The sequence below is a fragment of the Pseudopodoces humilis genome, chromosome 21 (assembly GCF_049639895.1).
Source record: "Pseudopodoces humilis isolate 2021_Gansu_Grassland_sample_001 chromosome 21, ASM4963989v1, whole genome shotgun sequence".
Lineage (NCBI taxonomy): Eukaryota > Metazoa > Chordata > Aves > Passeriformes > Paridae > Pseudopodoces > Pseudopodoces humilis.
Genome location: NC_142220.1, coordinates 4,352,976 through 4,376,251, shown reverse-complemented (window position 1 = coordinate 4,376,251; position 23,276 = coordinate 4,352,976). Strand labels below are relative to the sequence as shown.

Here is a 23,276-nt window from a genome sequence, read left to right as displayed (position 1 = left end):
TCACACAAGTTGCCTCACACTACTTTTTTTATATCACAAAGAAAAGTAAATCAGTTTTGCACAATAGTCCACAATCAATTGAAACAGGTTCATGATGTTTACAGAACACCTTCTGTGTCTGAGTCAGTGTCTGTGTCATGTTTATCCAGTCAGCAGATTGCCTTCTGCAGAAACACAAAATGTGCAATACCTACTGATTTTTCCAAGTCCAAAATGCATTTTAGTATCACTTGTGCAAATGCTGAGAACAAGAACTGGTTGAAGTGGATGTGTTTTTGCAGCTGTCCTGCATGTGGGATGACATCAGGTGGCTGAGGCAGAACATGGCTGTGTCTGTGTCCTCATCCACAGCCCTCCAGGCCAGGCAGAAGATGCTTTCAGCAGCAGCACAGCTACAGGTGGGTCCCACGGCATATTTCTGTTAGCTCAGTGACTTTCTGATCTCCAAGGGACAGAGCTGCCAGCTGTCCCTGGGGCTGTTCCTTGGAGCAGTCCAGTGAAATGAGGCACTCTCCTGCCAAGAAGGAAGGAATTACATTAAAAGGAAAGAGTAGGAATAACAAAGGAAAGAAACAATAGGAAGAAACAACAAAAGAAACAGATGAAGAAACAAACAGATATGAACCAGTAAATAATAACCAGGTAGAGAAGCCTGTGAGTTTGCAGACTGGGAGTTAAAAGTTATAATCCTAGTATTTGCTGCTCAAAAGCCTCTTATAGGTCTATTCATTATTAATTATTAATCTATCAATGAAGCATTTAAAGTCTGTTCTAATCCAATCTCTGCTAAAGATGCAACCTGAGTGGTACTGAACAGGTTACTTAAATCCTTCTGTGTCTCAGTTCACTACTTTTTATGCAAAGAGAAATTACACTTTCCCCAGCAGAACATTTCTACCTTTATTATAAAGCTTTGAAGTTAAGTTGGGTTTCGCAACAACATGAAATCTCTAGATAGCAGGCAGACACTTTCATTTAAATAGTTACTTTTTGGAGAAAATACATTTTCACAAAGCTGTGTGCATGATTTTTACAGAAAAAGCATATCCAGGCCTCACTGTCTTCTACCTTTCGTTGAAGTTAGCAAAGCTGCTCAGAAAATGTGTGGTACCTTCCTGGCATTAATGCAGATCCTCATTGCTGGGCACTGTGCTGGCCACACGTCACCCCACAGGCTGTGTCAGCACAAAAACCTGTTTGCAGCGGCTGGGAGAGCCACACACTGTGACACATTGTTAAAATAAAAATGTGGGCTTTGTGTTACACCTTTTGGTGAGCATGCTGTGGAGAGCAGCCTTCATGGGCAACCACCTGTCTGATTTCCCCAAAGTGCCCCGAAATATATCAATGCCAGCCTGCTGCATTTATTGGAGGACCACCTGTGTTAAGCAGCAGCTGCATTTCAGTGTTTTGAGCTGTGACCAGAGAAAGTTTTAACTGTATCTGCTGAATATTCCCCCCGTGGGGCTGGCTCAGCTCAGGTAGCACACATTTGGTTAGCTCAGGCCCATCCCCCTGTGCAGATCCCCTTTAACAGAGAACTGCACTGGGGCATGCCCAACATTCCCAGTGCATCATGGTTTTATTTGCTACCAGAGATGCAAAGTGCAGAGCTTGAAACACCAAGACACAGCAAATGTGCCCATGTGGTGTATTGCCCTGCTGAGGTTTTGCCAAATTATTGCCCTAAATGTCTGTTCTGTTTGCTTGGTCCCTGAGGAACACAGGGATTGTCACCCAGCTGCCACCCTTTAACAGTGTGTGGCCCAGTGGGATCCACCAGTGGAAGGATCTCAATAAAGTTTATATGGTTGAATACTTTTTATTGAGGTGGTTAATAGACTGACTCCACAGAATTTAGGACAAAATGAAAAAGATCAGTGATGACACAGCTGCTCAGGGACTAGATCAGTAGATTCAGAGACAACAGGGACTGCAACTTTGCCTGTTGTTACCACCAGACAACTAAAACAAATCACAAGTGATGGGGCAAAAAGCTAAGCTAAACTTTTTTAGGGTATGAATCAGTCCCATACTGACATTAGTAGGTCCCCCATTCCCTGGGCTGGAATGTCATTCACAACATAGTGACAGTAAAGAACTGCTTGTTTTCATCTGGGCACATTCACGTGCTGCAGTGATTAAAATGATAATCAGATTGCCAAGGACTACTGCCAGGATCTGCCCCAGCTGGAGACACAGGGATTAGCACAAAATGTATGCTCAAGACACCCAGAGTCAGTCAGAGAAGGAGACAAACCCCAAAAGGCAAAACAGTTTAAAAAGGCAGAGGAGAGCTGCACAAAACTAAAACAGACAACTGATATCACCCAAACCCAGGCACTGTGCTGACTATTGAGAGTTTCTAGACAATTTAAAAATATTAAAGTTGATAAGTAAATATTGCTAAGTGCAGATAATTAATTTCAGTATAATCTATCAGTTTACAATGTCATTAAGTTAATGTACAGCACCAAAGACACAATGTGCTTCATTGTGAATTCAAGTTTTCATTTCACACTACCCTTCTCCCTATCCAGCTTACTGTAGATCTCTTGAAAAATCACAAAGTAATGAGCATATTTTAAATGTTAAGCATTTTTTCTTTAAGACATCTGGGAATCTCTTCAGTGGCTGGTCACTGGATTGAGTGTTTGCACCTATAAGCAGATGCCTTACTGTGTTAGGAAAGGGATTTTAACCAAAATATGTATTTTATGTGGAGTCTTTTAAAATTACTTTTCTTTAATCCTCACATATTTTCCTGGAGAGCTTTGCCTTGGTAGTTTTGTTAGTTTCTGCCTGTTTTGTCTAGCACATTCTTGGTATCTGAAGTAAAAGGGTTCATGTCTCTTCAAATCCTGTGCTTCACAAACACACTCCACAGTGTAGTTCCAGAATTATTTGCACTCAGCACACACATGAGGGTCTCTTGCTTTTGTTGCTGAAAATAATCTGAATAATTTTAGAACAGAGAACAGAGAATGGAGATTATAGTTAATGAACATAGCAAAAAAATATTTAAAGTGTCTGTTTTGGGGAAAGAGGAAGAATTTTATATGTTCTCTGACATTTGCTTCTGGGAAGGTTCAGATAAGCACCCAGCTTGTTCAAATCAAGAGGATCACCAGCAGAACAACAACGAGTGCTTTCAAAAATTGCTTCCCTCATCTTTACGTGCCTGGGCAAAACGAGGAAATTTGCCCCAAATAAGTGAATTTCTTTGCAGTAAAAAGGTGAATTGATTTGCCTTTTACAAAGGCATTGGGTTGTAATAGTCTTTCTGAGGTTCTCCATGAAACATTGGAGTAAACACTACTGGACCAAATGTATCAGAGGATCCACAACTCAATCCACAAACACAACCTAAGGAAAACCATTTCCCTTTGTCACTAAATGATGTGACTGTAAGGCAAGGGTGTGAGAAACACAGTGTGTCTCATTCTTAGTGAAGTCAATAGGACTGATGTCAATGTGCACAGTGAGCAAAGTTACACTTCAAACAATACTCTCCTGATATGTGATGAATAACTTTCATTTTATATTTGTTTTCTAGAATTTGCTGGGAACTCACAATTTAGGCAGAGTTTTTTACGAGCCAATTAAGGATCGACATGGCAATATGCTGATAGTTACTGTAAGAGAAGTGGAGAGTCTGTACTCATTTTTTAATGGCAAATGGATGCAGGTATCCAAACTACAAAGCCAGAGGAAATCCCTTTCAACTCCAGAGGAGCCAACAGCATTAGACATCTTGCTTATAACAATCCAGGTAGTGCTTTGCTTCTCTTAATGTGTGTTATTTGCTTTTGTAAAGCCTGTGCCAGAGCCCTGATTTTTGGAAGCATCTTGTAGAATTTTAGGCCTTAGTCCAGTGCCCAATAAAATTAATGGCAAGGCTCCCATTGAGAGCAAAGACTTATATTACTTCCAGTGGGTCTGGGATCAGATCCTTAATATGCAAAATATCCATGAGATTCTAAAGAAATTACTTCAAAGTCCTAGCAGAGAACAGTAGTTTCTATCGATTTCGGGAAACCAAGCTATGGAATTTTGTAGCAAGGGATATAAAATCCTTTAAAATTCTCTGGGATGTTCTTAAGCACTTATACAGACACTTAGAATTTCTACATTCCATAAGAATTTTCCATCCAACCTTGAAAACTAAATCTAGGTTTTAAACTTTACTGTTCTACTTAATAAACTTGTTCTGTGGGGTTCAGGGTTCCTTGGAGCCTGGTATAGCTGCTAAAGAATCCTTTACTGACCATAACCCTCCTTTAATTTCTGTATCTCATGCTCCTTGCAATTAGAAAAATGCCAAGGTAAGGACTGATCTCAGAAGGTTCCTGGCACACTCAGCTCAGTTACCATCTCTGAGAGCTGTGGGGGTTCAGTCCTTCAAGAATTATCTCTGAACTCACATAAAACAGAAACACTTCATGTTAAGATTAATACATCTTTTCTTTAGGTAACAGCAGCCAATCTCCCTAAAACTGTTGCACAGTTACCCAAAATCCAAGACAAATCATTGTCTTAGTCCCTTCTTTAGCACTGTCCATGAGATGATGGCTGCTGTGGTTAATTTTTGAATTAGAGGCACTTTCTTGGGCACAGAGTCTGCTTTTCATACCGGGAAGTGACAAGCAATCAAAATATATGTTACCAGGTTTTAGGAACGTTAAAAAATTTCCAAAAGACAATAAAACTTACCTGATCCATGCTAGATTTAATGTATTACAATGTGTTAAAGGTGCAGAAAATTGTCAATCTGGGCAAAAGTTTTATATTAGGAAAAGCAAAATACAGGCCTGATCAGATTTCCACAGAGATCCTAGTGGAAAAAATGTTCCCCTAATGGTTTACACATTCCTATCTAATGCCCACCCTTTCTTCTATTACTTGTTTAATCATTGAGTGGGTATTTTGTTCATGAAGTGCTTGTGAAAATGAGGGTCTAATTGCACTGGTCAGAGCCAAGCATAGCACTGGCAGATAATTTGATGGCTCCAAGAGTCAAGGCACAGGGCCAGGTGTCTTAATCCTCACCCACTGCAGAAGCACACATTTCTCAGGATGGATGGCAGCAGACATCATTTTTCAGGTAGTTTTGGAGAACTGCTATACATAGCCCTAAAAATGTCTCCTGGCCTCAGCAAATTCACTATCAATAGTAATTTCTTCTAAGCTCTATTTGTTGATAAAGATATTTGTTCAGAAAACGCTGCCACTAATTCAGTTTTGCAAACTGCCAACCCCCATGCTGACAGAGATCTTCCTGTTGACAGCAGGTGATACAGAGCAGGATTTGGAGAGATGTGGGCTGGGATTTCCCTGGGGACAGTCCTGGCTGCTGCAGCCCCTCTCTCCCAACTCTTCCCCAGTGCTGCTCTGCTCCTTCTGTGTATCCAAGGACCAAACCCGAACCAGGGAACTGCTCAGCTGAAAAACAACTGCTCCTTTTCCCAAGTTGTTTTTCAGAGGAATCAGTTCCCTGACCCGGCTCACCACTGAAATGATCAGAAGGGAGGCAGAGGTGGGGGTTATTCAAGCCAGTTTAAACACCACAGTTGCAGAAGATTGAAACCTCAGGTTGTCAGAGCCAATTCCTGCATGACATGGAGACCTTAGAGATCCTGTGTATGGCTTTAAGTGAGAAGTTGTCCAAGTGCACCCAAGCTACCAGAGATTATTCATATGCTTACACATGTGCTTAAATACTTTTTGAATTGGGAACAACGGCTGTAAAAACATTTGTTGCTTTTTGCTCCCAAACTCATCTGCTTATGCGGAAAAAAAGATGAGATTTTTATGTAGGACTGTTTCCCTTAAAACAGGACATACTTTCCTATCACAAACGAAGTCAGCAGCGCCTCCCTCCCGGCTTGTACCTGGGTTACCTGAAACTCTGCAGTTCTGTGGATCAGATCAAAGTGCTTGTGTTGCAGAAGCTGCCCAATGTCCTGTGTCACGTCAAAATCCGAGACAACAGCAACGTCTCCAAGTAAGCGAATATACACATATACCTGCACACACACACAGAGAACAGTTGTTTTTATTTTATAACAATTAATGCCAAGGCACTTCTGCCACTGCAAAATTGTAGGTGGCAGCATGGTTTGGCTCTGGTGTGTGGCAGAAGCGTTTGGCTCCAGTGTGTGCCATCCCAGAGAGCCGTCCTGAACTAAATAGGTGCACCTGAGTTTTCCCAGCAGGCCGAAGAGCTTTCAGAACACACAGAGAGGGGCCCATTGGTTTCTAAGGATGGTATTCCATGGGTATTCCAGTTCTGCACAGGGATAATGACCTGTTCAGATCATAGCCTGCAGCCCTGACTCAGCCTTCAGTGGATTCAGTGCCATCCTTTCCATGGATTTGCACTGACTATGGGGTGGTGGTGTGGGTAATTTTTCTGTTTATTCTCTTGTGTGATACCTGTTTTTATCACCCTAAACTACAGCAAACACACAGCAATTGAAAACCATATTTATAAATGCAACCAGCCAGCAAACTGCTGTGCTCTGGGAAAGCCATTTTCCCCTTGTCCAGTGCTTCCCTTATCCATTGGCATATCCATACATTGTTTGTACTGCCTGGTCCTTGCCTAGCGGGCAACACATTTTACTGACCTTTTTAATCCCATATCATTTCAGCAACCAGCTGAGAATTTTGCATGAGGAAAAAGGAACAGGGTATTTACATAAACAAGGATATCCAGAATGTAGTAGTGAATACTAACAACAATGTTGGAAGGAATACAAAGGCTAAGGCCTCAGAATTTATAACAATCCCCAACTCTTGAAGTTTAAGATCAGATCTTTATTTAGGAACAGATTATACCACAACTATTACTTGTCTTGTAGTGGGGTTTCCTGTACATTATTTTTTTTAATGTTTGATGCTGGCTGCTATTCAAGACCAAATACTGGGCAGGGTGACTTAGGGATTGGATCCAGAACTGTGATTCCCATATTTATCAGGTTTCAAATAGAGACATGTGGAGAAAAGCAGGAAGTTCTTTGGCTGCAGTAAGAAGATAGTCCTTCACAGAGATCAAACTTCCTGCTAATTGTAGCAATTTCCAATGCATGTTTTTTAAAATATTGTGGTAGATAGGGAATGAAGAATATGAAAGAGAAAGGCTGAAGTGAGAAGCCTTACTGAAATATTTCAAAGGCAGTTGGACTTCCAGAGGAATGTTCAGCTTGATGTACATGTGCTAGAAAAATAAAACTTTTCAAAGGTCAATCAAGATTGCACAAGTTTAGAATGTTTTGGTATATGAGGATTAAATGATCAACAGATCCCAAATGCACATACACCGAATTCCTGCTTGTGCCTTGAACTGTTGTTATATTTCTAATTTTAACTTGACTCAACATACAGAGATGAGTGGGAATGGATCCAAACACTTTCTGGCTCAGAATCCATGGAAAGTATGGATCATACTTCAGACTGCCCTACTCAATTGTTCTTGTATGAGCTCCAGACGGCAGTGAAAGCTCTCCTCAAACAGATCAATCTACCTCTGCATCAGGTATTTGCCTTTGTGGGATTTATCACCTTTTTAAAACCCCATTCTTAAGAATGCAACAAAAATCTACAAACTGTGTCACTGAAAAGCAGGGATTTAATGTCAGGGCTTCAAGAAAAGCAAAGCAGAGAAGTTTTGTATTCCATTATTCTAAGGGGGAACATGTTCTGTAGAACAGTTCTTGACCTGGACATGTGAACATTCAAGGATTAAGAGGCAAATTTCAACTACCTGCTTTCTTCACCTTTTAGCTTATTTGTGCAACTTCAGGCAGGTGCAAATGAGCAATTTTGCATAAAAGTAATAGTTTTGAGCACCTTTACAAAGCTGACAAAGAAAAAGAGGCATTTTTGCAGGCAAGCACAGCAAGTGACTGTTTTCTGGAAGGCTTTGAGTGGGGTTGTAGGAAAGGCCTGGTTAAGACACAGCATTTTGCTGTTCTTTTGCACACAGATGAATGTACCCCTTCTAAAACACAAAGTCCCAGACCTCCAGATTGCTGTGGGTGAGGAGAGGTGTCTGGCTTCTGGGTTTACCTTTAGATACAAGAAATACATATGTGAATAAATAAAGTCAGGGAGAATAATCTACGATGTGAAAGATCCATGAAAAAATAAGCTAAGAAGTTTGTTTCTTGTTTACATGAATTCCATTTTGTTTTGGTCTGCAGGGGTAAAGAGGTCTTAAAGTAGAAGTAAATCATCTTTATATTCACTTCAAGGTCTGTTTGTGCAGCTAGAAAGATGTGGTCTTAAAATAAATTAATCTGGTTCTACATTTCTTGATTTTGAAAAGTTTAGGCTTTGCTTTTAAAAAGGAATCCATCAGTGCTTCACCTTCTAGCCCGGGAAAAGCCAAGTAAGACTCAAGTAAATCCAAAATTAAGACAGATGGTGTGCTGCCTTGTGGTCAGTCACTAATTCAATAGGGCTCTGTACAGGTCTCTATGTTACTGCATTGCCTTGGAGGTTATATCTTTTGTGCAACTTTTATTTTTTTTTATTTTTTTTCTTTTAGACTTAGGGACTAAAATATTGAAATCACTGTGCAATGTGTTCCTGAAGCTGCAGCTCAGACGAGCATCTGAGCTCATCTATTGTGCCTGAGAGATAGGCATCAATATGACCTTGCAGTTAAATACAGATGCACCAAACTTTTATGTTAATGAATTGCATTTTTAATTCCACGGATTTATTTATTTATGTATTTTTATTATTTTTGTGGTAACCAGGAGCAGGGACAATGGCACTGGGGCACAGCCAGGGCAGAAGGCAGTGCTACACAGCAGCTCTGAGCAGCCTCAGGCCACTTCTGCCTGGGCCATTTTCTCTTGCTGCAGCACTTGTTAAACCTTTTCAGTGCTGTGTTGAGGGAGAGCTGCATATTTCTCTTAACCAACCCTAAATTGAATCTTAAAGGTTTTTAATTGAATCCATTTTCATGTTTTCACATAATTATGCAATCATAATCTTGAAAAGCACATGGCATGTGATCATTTTCTGCCTAATAAGAAACATAAATGTTGTTTTCAGGGGGGCTGTGCCTGTGTGTGTTGTTTTAATGTGGAACATTGCAGCTTTAAATCTTTATTTTATGTAGTGACATGAACCCACATTTAGCCACCACCACCCCCCTGCCCCAAATATTTACGTTTTATAAAAATTCCGAGCTTGATGTTGTGCAAATTTTCTTTAATGTTTTATATCATTTGGGGTGTTGTTTATATAAGTGCCATGTTGTAATTCTCTCCTATTCCTTCCCCCGCGCGTGTCCCTGTACAGGCTAAGCACTTCCGTCTGTACACACAGGAGGTGTTGGAACTGGGTCACAATGTCTCCTTTCTTCTCCTGCTCCCCGCCTCAGACGACGTCTGCACTGCCCCAGGACAGAATAATCCTTACACCCCACTCTCAGGATTTCTTAACCTCCCTCTTCAGATGTTTGAACTCGGTATAGTAGCTTGCTTCACCTAGAAATATTAACCCAGTCTCCTTATAATAAAATCACAAAGTTGTATCTGTTTTCCCCCTTGTCCCAGTGGAGAGTCAATAAATCACATGATGGCTTTGGCAACAACGCTCCCTATAACGGTGTACAAGTTACAGAGGGAGCAGGGTGGTTAAAGCAGTCACTGTAGCCATCGTTATTGAAATGCAAAGCAGAGAGCAAGGCCCACAGTTATCCACTATGTGTCTATAGGCTTCTTTGCAAGATGATGTTCTTTAAAACATAGAATCAAGAGAAATTACACATGACACAGCAGGACTGGAGTGTGACAGGAGATGCAAAAAAAACATCTCTCTGAGTTGCCACAAGGATAATCACTGGTTCTGTAATGGGGATTTATGCAGATCCGGATTGCAAATGGTCCTACTCAAGGTCTGACTCCTTCACAGCTTTGTGAAAAGTCTGAATAGACTTTCCCATGTGAGGGGCATCTTTTTCCCTTTGATACCTAAAAAAATGCAGGAGACTGTCCTATTGCTGTAGTGCAGCAAAAGCCTGTTGTGAAAAATGCCAAAGCACTGGAATTGAATCTCATTCTTTGGAGAGAACATCTTATGCTGTAGGAGATTCAGCTCTCTTCTTCCACTGGATTGCTAACTGGGCAAGAATTCCCCAAAATAGAGTTTTCCAGCTGTTTCACAGAAGGCATAAGATGCTTTAGCTTCAAGGTCCTCTACTTCTCATTTCTTCTTCTTTGGTCCACAGAGAAAAGAAAAGGTTCCACATAAAAGCAGCTCATAAAGACTTAATAGTTCTTTTTAGAAAGAATATTAAAATGTGGGGGCTGCTGAGCCTTACACATCAGTCTGCTCTGTTTCCTTCTGGCCTGTAAAACTGGGGATCTTTCTTTCCTCTGCCTTGGAGGAGAGAGAAGGATATGAGCCAAAACTGATCAAGTCAGTACACCAGGAGCCACTGCAGGAAAGGCCTTGGTGGCGACTGTGTCCCTAGTGATGTCCCTGTCAGGTGTTTATGTCACACCATTGCCTTCCTATCTCCTGTGTATCAGTGCCAAGTGCTGCTCAAATCACTTATGTAGGAGGTTAGATATTAATGGAGTGTCTTGCCTTGCCTGTGTTTCTGCAGTCACAACTCATCCATGACCTACCATCACCCAGCAACACAAATTTCATTTAGATCAGGCAGGAATACAGCACTGGATTTATGCCACATCAGCCACAGCGCTGTGGTGCCTGTGACAGCTCTGGGGGTTTCTGCTGCCTGTGGGAGGGCAGATGCCAGCTGAGCTGCCATACAATTATGAGTGGAACAGCCACACATGCATGGTGTTTTCTGCCAAGGAAAAGTTACCCCTTCAAAGGAAAGCCAATGTAACTGAATGAGAAGAGTTAGCCCAGTGCTTTAGGTCACATGGGCGTGGCTGCAGTGCCCTAAAACCAGACTTTTATCTTCTGATGTGCCCCCCATGAAGCCTGTTGGCTTCTGAGTATGGACAAATCATTTCTTCTGGTGGGAGGGGCGTGCTGCCTTGCTATGCAAATTAATGTACAGAGCATATTAATCTCTGGTGCAATAATCTCCTCTCCAATAATAGAGGCTGTGCAGACTATCTGATTCTCATTAGGTGGGACACAGACCAGGGGCAGGCTTGCCTCTCATTTCAGGGACACAGCCTGCATGGGATGCTGTGGCACCAGCAAACATGCAACAGAAACATCTCCCAAAAGGCATTCCTGGGGCAGTCCTCTCTGTCCAGCAATGCTGCTGCAGTGAGAAAGCAGTTCATGGTGGAGAAACAGTATGGAAAGCTGAATTTTACTTTTGAGTATTTTTTTAAGTAAGCAATCCTCTGGCCAAAGGCGGATGACATTTCAATATGACTTATTATATATGTATCCCTGATGTTCTATAAAGTGACTATGATTCACATCTCAAATATTAGAAGCTTCCATTCCCCATTAGCTGGTGGCTACCAACTATATAATTGCATAACCACAAAAGACTATGTTGAAGTAACATTTGTTAAAGTAACATTAAAGGGTCTGACTTAAAACCACAAAGACTCAAAACTTCAGCACTGGAGCTGAAACCGCGGCTGTAATTCACTCAGGAGTCCACCACATATGGCATATGTACTGGAAGACCACACACTATTCACACTGGATCCTTGCAATATCTAGGCTTTGCTGAAACCAGAAGGTAGAATTCATTCTTTTACTCTTTTTTGTGAGATTTCTATGTTCAGATTAGACTTTTATTGTTAATGCTAAAAATGTTTCTGTGATTGGATCTCTTAGTTCAACAAATTCTCCTCAATTACTCTAACCATGTTGTTTGTAAGGGATAGGTAGACATGGGACACTGTTTCAATTTATTTTTTTTAATATTTGTGATGAGGAGAATATATGCATTTTTCACCTGGGACACCCTGAAACATGCCCTGCCCCAGTCCAGAAGAGCAGCAGCAGTAAATACAACTGGCACTCGCTGCTCTAACAAGATCATGTTGTTTGTTTGCATTTACTGCAGCACCAATGAATGGGGAAGTATTTCTGAGAACTTGCTCCCCCTCAGCAAGTTTCAGTATGTCTGCACTGCCATTTGGAGAGGTAACAGCTTGGTTTTGCCTAAGCACTGGCAGGTTCTGGAATAGTGTAGCTTTAACACACCAGGTGAATTAACATCTGCAAAGCTCCCTGGCACTGTAGCTGTTCTGTCTCCATTACCTCTGGTAAAGCTTGGATAGTTCTGTGCTGCTCCAAAGTCAAATTACACAAAGCAAGAGGTCATGTTTGAACTTTGTGTTACCCTTCTGCAGGAGAGTTCAGAGGATAATGTGTGGTAACACCTAAAAGAGTTTGAATTGTTTCCCCCAAACTGTGATATCACTGCAATGCTTTTCCTGCTGAGTCAGCTACATTGAAGTTCCTGATTTAAGCCAGCGTAACCCAAGAGAAAGTAATCAGCCTTCAAAATGATCCTTTCACTCTGAAATACTCAAAAAAAAAAATATGAGTTCCATTTTCCAGCCATGTCACCACTTTCTTGCTGAAAGAAATGATGAGCTATAAAAGCCTCAGAAGTAGCCTTTCTGATTAAAGCTGTCAAGGGCAAGATAGCCTCTGGAGCCGCATACTAAGGACCTGATTATCCCTTCACTTAGATATAATTAGAAATTATTCTTTTGAAATCAGTGAAGTAGCAGAGTAAATCCAGTGTAAATGAGAGGAGAACTGAAGCCTGTATTATTTATTTCTAGCTTAAAGAAACCCATCCAGAGTTAGTTCCTATATTTAATAATATTTGTATTCTGAAAGCTAAGGATTTCATATTTCATAAACCAGAATGTAACAATTTTCCTTTGCACTTGGTCTTTTCCCAGTTCATTTTTGCTGTTACAAGGAAAAATTTATAAGCCTGTATTGCCGCCTTTCTGCTGTCATAGAGCTGGACTCTCTGAAAACCCAGCAGTCCCTGAGGGAAGCAATTTCAGACAGTGAAGTCGCTGCAGCCAAACAAAGACACCAGCAAGTTATAGACTGCATACAGGTAATAGTCTGTTTCTGACTATTCCAATGAGATTTTAAGGTGGCTTTCTTAAAAATTGCATAGGGCTGTAATTTGAAATCTAAATGGCGAATTATTCACAGACATCATAAAAAGAGCAGTTGTATCAAAAGTGCAATTTTGTTTTTTATGAAATTCAAACCCAGAACATGCTTTCCTTAGTTGTTGCTTTTATAGAAGGATTTTTATGGGTAAAATCAAATGACAGTTATACTAGACTGTTATAAAGAAATGTGTCAGTCTGCTTGTAAAACTCCCTCCCATCTAACGTGAGGTAAGCTAGCACCATGTCTGGCCATTCATTTGTGTGAGAGTTTTTCTTTGTCTCTATGAACTGGGGACATTTTTCACAGTGATAATGTGGCAATTAAAAAAATTAAAATGAAAATTCAGACTAGGTTGAGGAGACAATCTCCACCAACAATATCATGCTCAGGAACACAGCTCTGCATTTCAGATGTCATGTTGGCCCTAAAAGCAGCTGTGAGCCTGGCCAGCACCATGAAGTGGCACTGCTTCAGCTCCCCAGTTATTCTCTGTCCTTCATCCTGATTTTCCTCTGCTGTTACCAAATTAAGACTTTACCTACTCATCTCAGGGCTCTTTGAACTACATTTCATTGTGCAGCATAGCAAAGCCTGTCCTTTTGCAAACAATTCTGGCAATCGGTTATTTATAGATAAAGCTCATGACTTTTACAGAGTATGTCTATGGGTATAGTTGACCTGTCTTTCTACAAGAGAGATGCAAATAATTTTACAGCTCTGTATTCTAAATATTCAAGCTTGGAATAGGAGCCAAGACACCATTTTTCCCACTGACAAGATGTTTGGCCCTCCATAGTTATGAACAATAGGATAATATTTCTATTTCTCTTTGTTCTGCATTCAGACCGCCTTTGCCTTGTCCCCTTGGAGCTTTTAGCAAACTTCAGCAGGGCAGAGAGGGAAGAGACATTGTACTTGCATTCTCAATCACCTCCCATTCTCACACTCAGAAATCCTAGCTTTCTTGCTGTCTGCAGGAGAATTTGGAAAATTTTTATCCTTCACATCAAACCCAAGCATTTGTATATTAATATGCAGGTATAGACAGTTCTGTGTTCCTCTTCTCCGAAGTGTTTGAGTCACATATCTACACTGGGAAAATACAAGAGAACATTTTAAACTTCAGTGTTTTGTGCTGAATTATTGTGACAGTGTATTAGGCTTGTCAGGTTTCCTCTCAAATGAAAACCAGCTGTATTCCACCTATTGGCAAAAATATCTCTGCCCACCACATACCGCAATCTTCAGTGGTGACCACGAAACCGCAAGAGCATTTGTGTGATCCCAGATCTAAGACAGTGCTGAAGTCACTACACAAACCAAACATTGTAAAGAGCAAGGGAGTCTATATAAATGCAGTTCTGAAAAGAAGTCAGAGGGCAACTGAAAAGTAAAAATTTTTGAAAAAAACCCAACCAGAATATAAGGTACTCGGAGTCTTTACCAGAATGTTACAGAGAAAGGAATGAAATCTACAGACACTGAAACTAAAACTGAAGTTTTAATGCTTCAAATGTTCCTAAATTATAAAACAACCACAGTTCATTACAATGTCCTGCAGAACAGCACCAGGGGAAAAAAACCAACAGGAGTTGCATTTTAATAAACTGCATGCAGGTTGATTCTTGTTTGGGGTTGAGGGAGGATCACAAAAAGGATGTATAAAATCTCTAAAATCAAATAGGTGAGATGTTTGCTAACTGGAATTCTCTTCATGGAGAAATACCGAAGTCTTGAAATTATGCAGGATTATGAATTAATCTCTGAACCATTTGCTATTCTTATTGATGTATATTCTTAGCTCAGATTAACTCAGTGGCAAGGCTTGCACTGACATCATTGGAGTTGGGATTTTACCTTTACATAAAAATGGCCATACTAGGTCAAAACCAAGATCCAGCAGCCCAGCTATCCTGCCTCCAACATGGCTCATCAGGAACTACCCCAGCAAATCTGGCTTCTACAGTATCCCCTGGGAGAACATTTCACACTTTGAATATGCATTTTGTGAAATATGTCCAGCTAAGAGAAGTCATCTTCAAATATCAGTCTGCAGCCTTTCTGATCCCTCTGTCACTCCCCAGTCAGACAACTGTTACTGCTCAGAGAACCCTCACTTTTTCCTTTCCATTACTGACCCAGAATTCTCACTGCATTCTTGCAGAATGTAGCTTGTGTAACTGCAAAGCAGCTTCCCTCAAACACTGCAATACTAATAGGAAGGCTCACTTGAAATTCAGAACCTTCTTTAGGAAAAGTGCAAGGGAAGTTCTGGAAAGGACACTGCAGCAGGAGGGTATTTACCCACAGCTACTGTCATTTGGTGGTTGCAATATTTGCTCAGCCATCAAAGATCTTGAATGGCTTGAAGATGTTGAAAGTGTTCCACTATCAAAGCACTCTTCAGACCCACATTAAACAGCATCTTTCCTCTCTGCAGAGATATGTAAACCTACATCCTGCTATTGATTTAGGCACTTGTCTCTTATTGCCATCAACAGGCATGTGTTAGAACTGCTTTTGTGTAGATTTATACTTGTAAAATGTATGCAGACTAAAATGGTAAGGGAGAAATTGCAGTTTGGCTCATAGCTGTGCTTCTGCCCTCCATTTATGTATCCACACGTGTGTATGTTCTTTGGTAAAAACTAGGTCTGACCTGAGAAATTGCTTTGACCTGGGTTTGCAAAGATGCTCCAGAAGTCTCACTTTTATTCCAGTTTGATTCTCAAACCAACTTCCAGGTGTGCTTGAAAATCGATTTTTACTCCATCAAAATACAATTTTAATTTTCTTTCCATGTCAGACTTTAAGTCTGGATTCACCCCTCCTAACTACACATTCTTAACTGAGGTACCTCTTAACCAAAATCAGTTCTGATCACCTCAATCTGAATGTTCTTCTGGGGGATCCTGCTGCTCTCTCTTGGCAGTGACTACAGACTTGGACACTTGAAAAGGTACACAGGTAGAATTAATACTCAGACTTAACTGTATTTTGTCACTATTATTTTCTCCACAGCAAATTGATGAGATATGGAGGGACATGAGATGGATCACAGAAGCACTGCAGTATGCAAGATACAAGCAGCCAGCAGCAGGCCTGCCCATAAAGAAGCTTGTGGATCTTTCAGAAGAACATTCTCAAAAGAAAATGAGCTCCACCTCTTCACATCTAGATTGTCTTCCTTCACCTCCACCTTCCCCTGAGCCTAGAATCCAGAGGAGAAAAGCTGTGAGTGGTAAGAGAACTTTTCTTGTTCACCAAGCACTATATGAACGCACTTCTAATTATAAAAATTCTTGTATATCTTTTTATAAAAGAAGCAAATTTTTCCCATACCTACCAAGGTATTTTAACATTTTACCAATCATTTGCCACTCAGTATCCTGAGATCCTTCAATATCTTTGCAATAATTTTTACTTTCAGCTACTCAGAATAACTGCTCATCATCAGCCAACATTTTTACCTCGCTGTTCCAGATCATTTAATGATCACTTGTCATAGGAAGGGACAAGTGCCATCACTGGCTTTTCCATGATGTCCAGAATTCCAGTAAAATCCATCCATGGTGAAAGCTGCCTGCTTCATTTTTTGCCTACACCCAAAATCTGCTCTTTTATATGGAGGGAGCTTTCTCTTTGTCCCAATTCCAGCTGCAGAGCCTGTGGTAAAGAACATTATCAAAAGCTCTTATCAAGAACATTATCAAGAGCTCTGACAACGTCTGTGCATTATTTCTGCACACATTCAGTGTTTTGTTAGACTGATGAGACATGAGTTGCTAGCAAAAGCTATTGACCCATTCTCATCACTCATGTATCTATTATTCTGCCCCACAGTTTTGATTAATTTGACAGAATCTAACTCAAATTTTTCCATAGTTTCCATTTGCCACCTTCTGCTTCTCAGGTATTACAGCCATTTCTTTTCCAGGCTTTGAGTGTTCCTCTGCTTTGCAGCAATTATTTCTTATGCCCCTCTTGCTTTGTTTTGATAGAGCAAATTTTAGTGCTAATAGTCCAGTTCAACAGCTGTTTTCACACACCTCTCAGAGTTCTCAATGTTTTAGAGAAGCATTTTTAATTACGCAAACAAGTACCCACCTCACTGGCCATTATTACTTCTCTGCATAGTCAGAAAATTAAACTGATAAAAGAAATAGATCACAGCAAATAAAGATGAAGCAAATGGAACAGCAACACCTATTTTGCTAACAGAATAAAGACTTTGGAGGAAAAAATCAATCATTCTGCTGAGCTGTCTTTAAGCAACAAGTAAATGAAACAGTAGAAACAAAAGCAAGAGATGCTGCATTAAACAACTGCCATGACCATTACAGTAATAATAATTTGGGTTTTTTTCAAATTGGCAGTTTTATACAGTTAAGGAAAATGAATAAATCTATTCTGATTAGATTTCATGAGGTCAAAAGAAAATAAACTTGAAGGGGCTGGTGCTTTGCTGCACTCCACTAAAAGGTGGTGTTCTTTCTCAGCACCCCTCCCTGAGATGTTTTTCCCCCTGTATTGCAGACCATGAATGCAGAATAATCCTTAGCTCTGGTACATTGCAAACTACAGCTTTATCTTGTCCTGCACACCCTGGGTTCATTAGTGCTGGGCTCTATGGCAATTTTCACTCCAAGTGAACAGTCAGCACTGTATAAAATCGATGTTTAATTCCTGGAATCTAAGATAAACTATCCAGGGCAATGGAGCATCAATCTATTCTATCACACATGCCACTATTTATTATTTTATTGATCCTTCTGAAGCCAAAAGACAGCAGCAATTTCAGTGCCAGTGTGAGATTTGGTCCACAAATTCACATTTGAATTACGTCTGTTTTGGATTTGAACACACAATGCACCTGATGGCCAAAAGGGCAGTTTTTATTTATCAACCTCCATGTTGGGCCTTGAGCCTCTTACCACACTTATATAGTTGTGCCCTGCTCACCATTACAGAGTTATAAATCTAGAGTAACTTAACTGACATCTTTAATAAAAACAGAACCGGGATTAGAGATTTTCTCTCTCACAAATATCCATGTCTATGAAATCTAGTGAAAGCAAAATAAAACAGATCCTATCAGAACTTAATCCCAATTAAAATTCAATATTTTTCCTGTCTTGAACACATTCCATTAATTCTTTTTGGTTTTCCTAATTCTGCCACTACCTATCTAACACATCTGTAACCCTGATAAATCCTCCCTGACTGTCTTTGCTGTCACCTTGGCCTGTGGCAATTCCACAGAGGAAACACACATACATTTCCAGCACTGGAGATTTAAAATTAAGACAAAAACCACATAAATGACAGTCAAGTCATTTCTCTGCAGAGTTTGTCTTGTGAGTGTTAACCAGTTCTCCTTGCAGACTCCCAGCCCTGCTCGGATGAGGAAGGCTGCTCCGAGGTGTTCCTCCCAACCGACAGTGACTACGACTCCAGCGATGCGCTGAGCCCGAGGGAATCAGAGCTGATTTACTCCTCATCCCAGGACATCTCCCAGCAGGCTGGCAGCGGCCTGGGGGGCAGCGCACCCAACGTGCTCCAAGCCCACGACGTGAAGCCCTGCCTGGCACTGAGGGAAGTGACAGAGTGTGGTGCCTTGGACACCAGTGCTGAATGTTGCACAGAGCAGATGAGCAGCCTGACAATGTCAGGGCTTACACCGAAAAGCACGGACAAGTCCTCCAGCTCTAAGCAGCCACTGGGCTTTTTAGGGAAAAAAAAGTTGGGGAAGCACCAACATTACAACTACTTCAGCCGGCAGCACCGCTGGCTGCGCGTGCACAGCGAGTCTCAGGGGGGCTCCCTGTCTGAAGGTGTGTACACACAGCATCCTATGAGATCTCCAGATTTTTTTCAAGAACCTACCTCCAGTGAGCAGGTGAAGATTCCCACCGATAGGTCTCAGAGCACTTTCGTACCTCATGCATCCAGCCTTCCAGAGGATGGGAAAGGCAAGTATGAGGAAGCAAGGCAGGATGTCCATAGGACACATGTGGAGCCTTATGAAACAACATTTCTGGATGAAGAGGTAAAGCCCTGGGCGATGAGCATGGAGTCTGTGGAACACACGGATGTGCACAGTGCTATGCAACAGATCACAGGTCCAGAGGAGCAGTCGGGTTCTGCTGTCCCAGAAGTTTTCAGCAGCACCCTTTAACCCCAGAATCCTGCACAGCTTCCCATCACTCCACATGAGATATGAGAGTTGTGATCATAAAGGCCATACTTTCAAAATCACTGGTAAAAATCCAGCTCCTAAAATGGCAACTTGTGCCTCTCTAAAGAATCTGAATCTTTTGACTTCATCACCAGATTTCTGGTCTCACAGAGGTATCACCTGCCATGAGGTGAGCATTATTATTACTGACATCTGCAGCTTTGCAGGTAGAGTCATAACAGTCACTACATGACAATGTGCAATTGAGTAATCAGGTTATGCAGGTCTCTTCATTCCCATGTTTCTCTGAGCATGCAAAATTTTAAGCATGAGTAGTTCTGCCTGCAAGTAAGCAGAAGCTGTAACAGCCTTGGTGTCCTTATGTTAGGACTGTGTCCTAAAAGTCTATTAAACTATTTCCCACCATCTCCTGCAATTTTTTCTACTTTCCACCTTTTCTTGAATGGATTTAGGCTGGATATAGTTGAAATGCTCACTGGTCTAGTAACATTGATAACCCAGAGTTTCTGGCCCCTTAAAGAAATGGAAATTCTTTCAATATCTAGAAAATGTAATCAAGACCATCTCTGAATGCTGTTGAAGTCTGGCATAATTATCACAATTGTGTTTTCAGCAGCTTAGATTCCAAATTATTTAAGTGGCAAGTAATTTTAAAAGCTCAGGAGTTGAATCTTTGGGGTCAGGAGCAGACAAAATGAGGCCAGGTTCTAGACAAATAATATGCAGGGTCTATGTGAGATTGACTTTTCTTCTCCCCACCACACAAGAGAACATTTTGTTGTGTTGGCATCACTTTCACACACCCATTGGAAAGAAACACCCCTATTTTTATTACTGAATATTCACCATAAACCCCAGGAGTATTTGATCACTATGACTGAAGCTGGAATATTCTGGCAATTCCGATTAGGGAAGTTTGGGGTGAGGTTTGAATCTGAGATTTTTATCTTTGGGCCCCAAATAAATATTAATATGATAAGGAGATTGGGATCTTGCTCTATTGTGTAAAGGCAAATTACACTGAGTCAGGCAGGATTTTGTCCTTTGCAACCACAATAAACCTTGAAGCATGACAGAAGATAATCTCAAAAATGAAATCTATATTAATAAGAACCATAACACTGGAGTCACCAAGAAATGAACTAATGTGTAGAGAAACCCCAGCTGTTGCACAAGCTTTAATTTTCTTAAACAGTTCTTGAAGTTTAATTTTATAGGCCACATTCCTGCTGGTTAAATTCCCTCACTCCGTGTTTGTGCAGCCTTCTACCTTTCAGTTTTCCAGCCTCCAGGTGGATACATTCTAAGGCCCCCAATAAAGAGATTTGAGTTAAATAGTTGAGTTTACAAGTCCTTGAGGTAAAGGTAAGGATTCGGGCCCATGATCTGTGGTCCTTATTAAAATAGCACTTCCATAACCCCAGTGCTATTAAAATCCCTGTGAACTCAATCCATAAATTCAAAAAATAAATGTTATTCACTATTTTATGTTTGGTCAGTACGTGGAAGCCAAGAAGAGTCTTTGCAGTGATAGAAGGGCAAAAAATTTCTATAAGGGATTTACATTTGTAACTTCTCATTTTGGGAGCAGGAAGTTAACTTTTTGCACCAAAAATACTCATTACCTGATCCAAAGTGAGGATGGAAAGACTTCCATTCACTCCCACAGGGTCTGGATGTGACCCACACCAAAAATTCCTGTGGGTGAGAAGATGCAGGGGGAGCAGCAGTGTCAGCGCCCATTTGCAGCTAGAAGGGCACACATTGTATGGAACTGGGGATGAGGAAAGCCTGACTCAGCCACAGAGCCGAGCAGAAATGTCTGACTGTCACTGAGGGCACTCACAGCTGGTTACTTGATATTCTGTTCATTAGCAGAAGACTGTTCACCAGGGAGAGACAAACAATGAATGTAATGCTCCTGTGCAGAACCAAAATAATTGACACAGTTTTCCAGTGTCCAGCACCTTGCCTGGGCTCCCCTAATCTGTTTTGCCTCTAAAGAAAACTGCCATAAAACTATTAAAGAATAAAATAACCATACACTGAGGCCATATGTTTTTTCAGGAAATGATGAGATAAAACAAGATGTTCCTAAAAATGAAATCCACCTCACTTTGCTTTGGCTCATCAGGAACAATGAGGGCAAGAAGTAGCAAAATCTCCAGCGGAGAAGCACAGACTGCTGGTGAGATAAGGATATTAAAATCTCTTACCTGCTCCTGCTGCTGGACCTTTCCAAAGCAGCCATATAGCCAATAAAGGACTGGGTTCTTTACTTGTAGGAAGGCCTTGACTTCATCATAGTCTTCTCTGCTAAGATGAAATTTGACTCTGGGGATGCAAATACCAGCCAAAATCTATCCTGTCTTGATTTAAACCTTGCTATGGAAGGAGTGTTTAGGTGATGGCCAATGGGATGTGCATCCTTGATCTATTGCCTCCAGACTGAGGTTCTTCCACAAACTTTAATAGTCAAAGTACTAATTGATAGTTCTGGGTTTAAATACTTCTGCCTATAAAGCACTGACTTATCTTCAGGTAAAAATACATGTTCTTTGTTCAAAATTGCTACCCCTACCTATTTTGGGTCTCCTTAAAAGAATAGTAGTGAACACCCAGAGATAAATAAACAGTAGAATGCAGTGCCTTTCAAGTACTGCCATAATACAAATCACAGTTCTTGTGCAGTTCTCTTAGGAACATCACATACATATTTCAAAAGCAACTTCAGCAACTGAAAAGAATCCTGGAAAATGCACAGCACAGCACTGTTAGCCCCACTCCACAGTGTCTCTACCAGTGACTCTTCTGAGTAGAGCTGAGTAAAGGCTCACAGTCCAGAATCAAATTAGAATTAGGAATTCAGATCTTTAATTACTGGGAACCCTTTCTCCAGGCTGAGCTTGAGAACCCCTCCAAGGGCTCTTGCACAGAGCTGGGCAGTGCCACGGCTCAGAGCCTGCACCAGTTTCAGTGGCCAGCAGACAGTTCATTCAAAGGAGCCTGTGCCCACTTTGCACCAGTTGAAGCTCTCCTCTCTAAAGGCACCTGTGCTTTGCAGCTTCTGAGTCTCTCTTACTCTTCCATCTTGCACCAGAACTTTTGTCCTGTGCTTTTCAGGGAGTATATTTTCTCCTGGGCTGAACCCAGTCCCTCCTATTTCTAGCCATGACTTGGACTGGCAAAAAAAGAATATAGTGCTTTAACATTATGACTCCACAGAAAGAAAGAAAGAAAAAAAAACTCCCTGTGTAGTGGTCTCAAACTTTCCTGTTTCTGCTGCTAGGAAGTGAGATATAGGTAAACTGCAAGGTCTACACTCAAAATTCCTTGCATCCATGTGCAGGAAGGCAGTCTGCACATGGACAGTTTGTCTCAAGACATTGAGATAATAAACATTTATTTCTCATGCTTGTATTTTTTTACTTTGTTTTAGAGACTAATTAACAATTGGATTTTTTACATAGACAAAGAAATCTATAAAATAATGCTTTTAAATACAGACATTAATGGGGGAGAGGGGACATGGAATATTTTATCCTGAATATTCATATGCTTTGGAAAGAGATGGCACATCTTTAAATTCTCCATGGTATAAAGAAATGCATTAAGTTGCTGGTCAACTCTTTGAAGGTGTTTCAATGCACGGCTCGTGACTGTTATGTAAAATTTCAATACAGCCTTACAAACAACAAGGGTATAGTGTATTTGAAAATAGAGTACACAGTTTGGAAACCTACTCTGAATTTCTCTAAGGTGTTGAACTTTGCCATCAGCAAAAAGTATTTTTAGTAAACAGGCCCTGAATTTTCAGACAATGGAGATTTCATCAGGTTGCGTCTGATTTTTCCACTACATAAAAACATAAAGTAACTAGAATGCTTTATTTGTAAGTATAATTTATCTTTTGATTGCATGAAGTGGAATTCATAAGGCTGAACCATGCCCAGAAGTGAGG

General features: G+C 40.8%; 1 protein-coding gene across 1 annotated transcript in view; it reads left to right on the top strand.

Annotated features, from left to right (window-relative positions):
• ANKFN1 (ankyrin repeat and fibronectin type III domain containing 1) overlaps positions 1-19,294 on the top strand; it is a 58,446-nt gene extending 39,152 nt beyond the window's left edge. The window contains exons 11-18 of the mRNA XM_014255828.2: positions 282-398; positions 3,557-3,772; positions 5,838-6,004; positions 7,387-7,537; positions 9,316-9,484; positions 12,885-13,051; positions 16,138-16,357; positions 18,501-19,294. Coding sequence (XP_014111303.2) covers positions 282-398; positions 3,557-3,772; positions 5,838-6,004; positions 7,387-7,537; positions 9,316-9,484; positions 12,885-13,051; positions 16,138-16,357; positions 18,501-19,294 — 2,001 coding nt within the window. The remainder of the gene's footprint in view (positions 1-281; positions 399-3,556; positions 3,773-5,837; positions 6,005-7,386; positions 7,538-9,315; positions 9,485-12,884; positions 13,052-16,137; positions 16,358-18,500) is intronic.
• Positions 19,295-23,276: the final 3,982 nt, after the last annotated feature.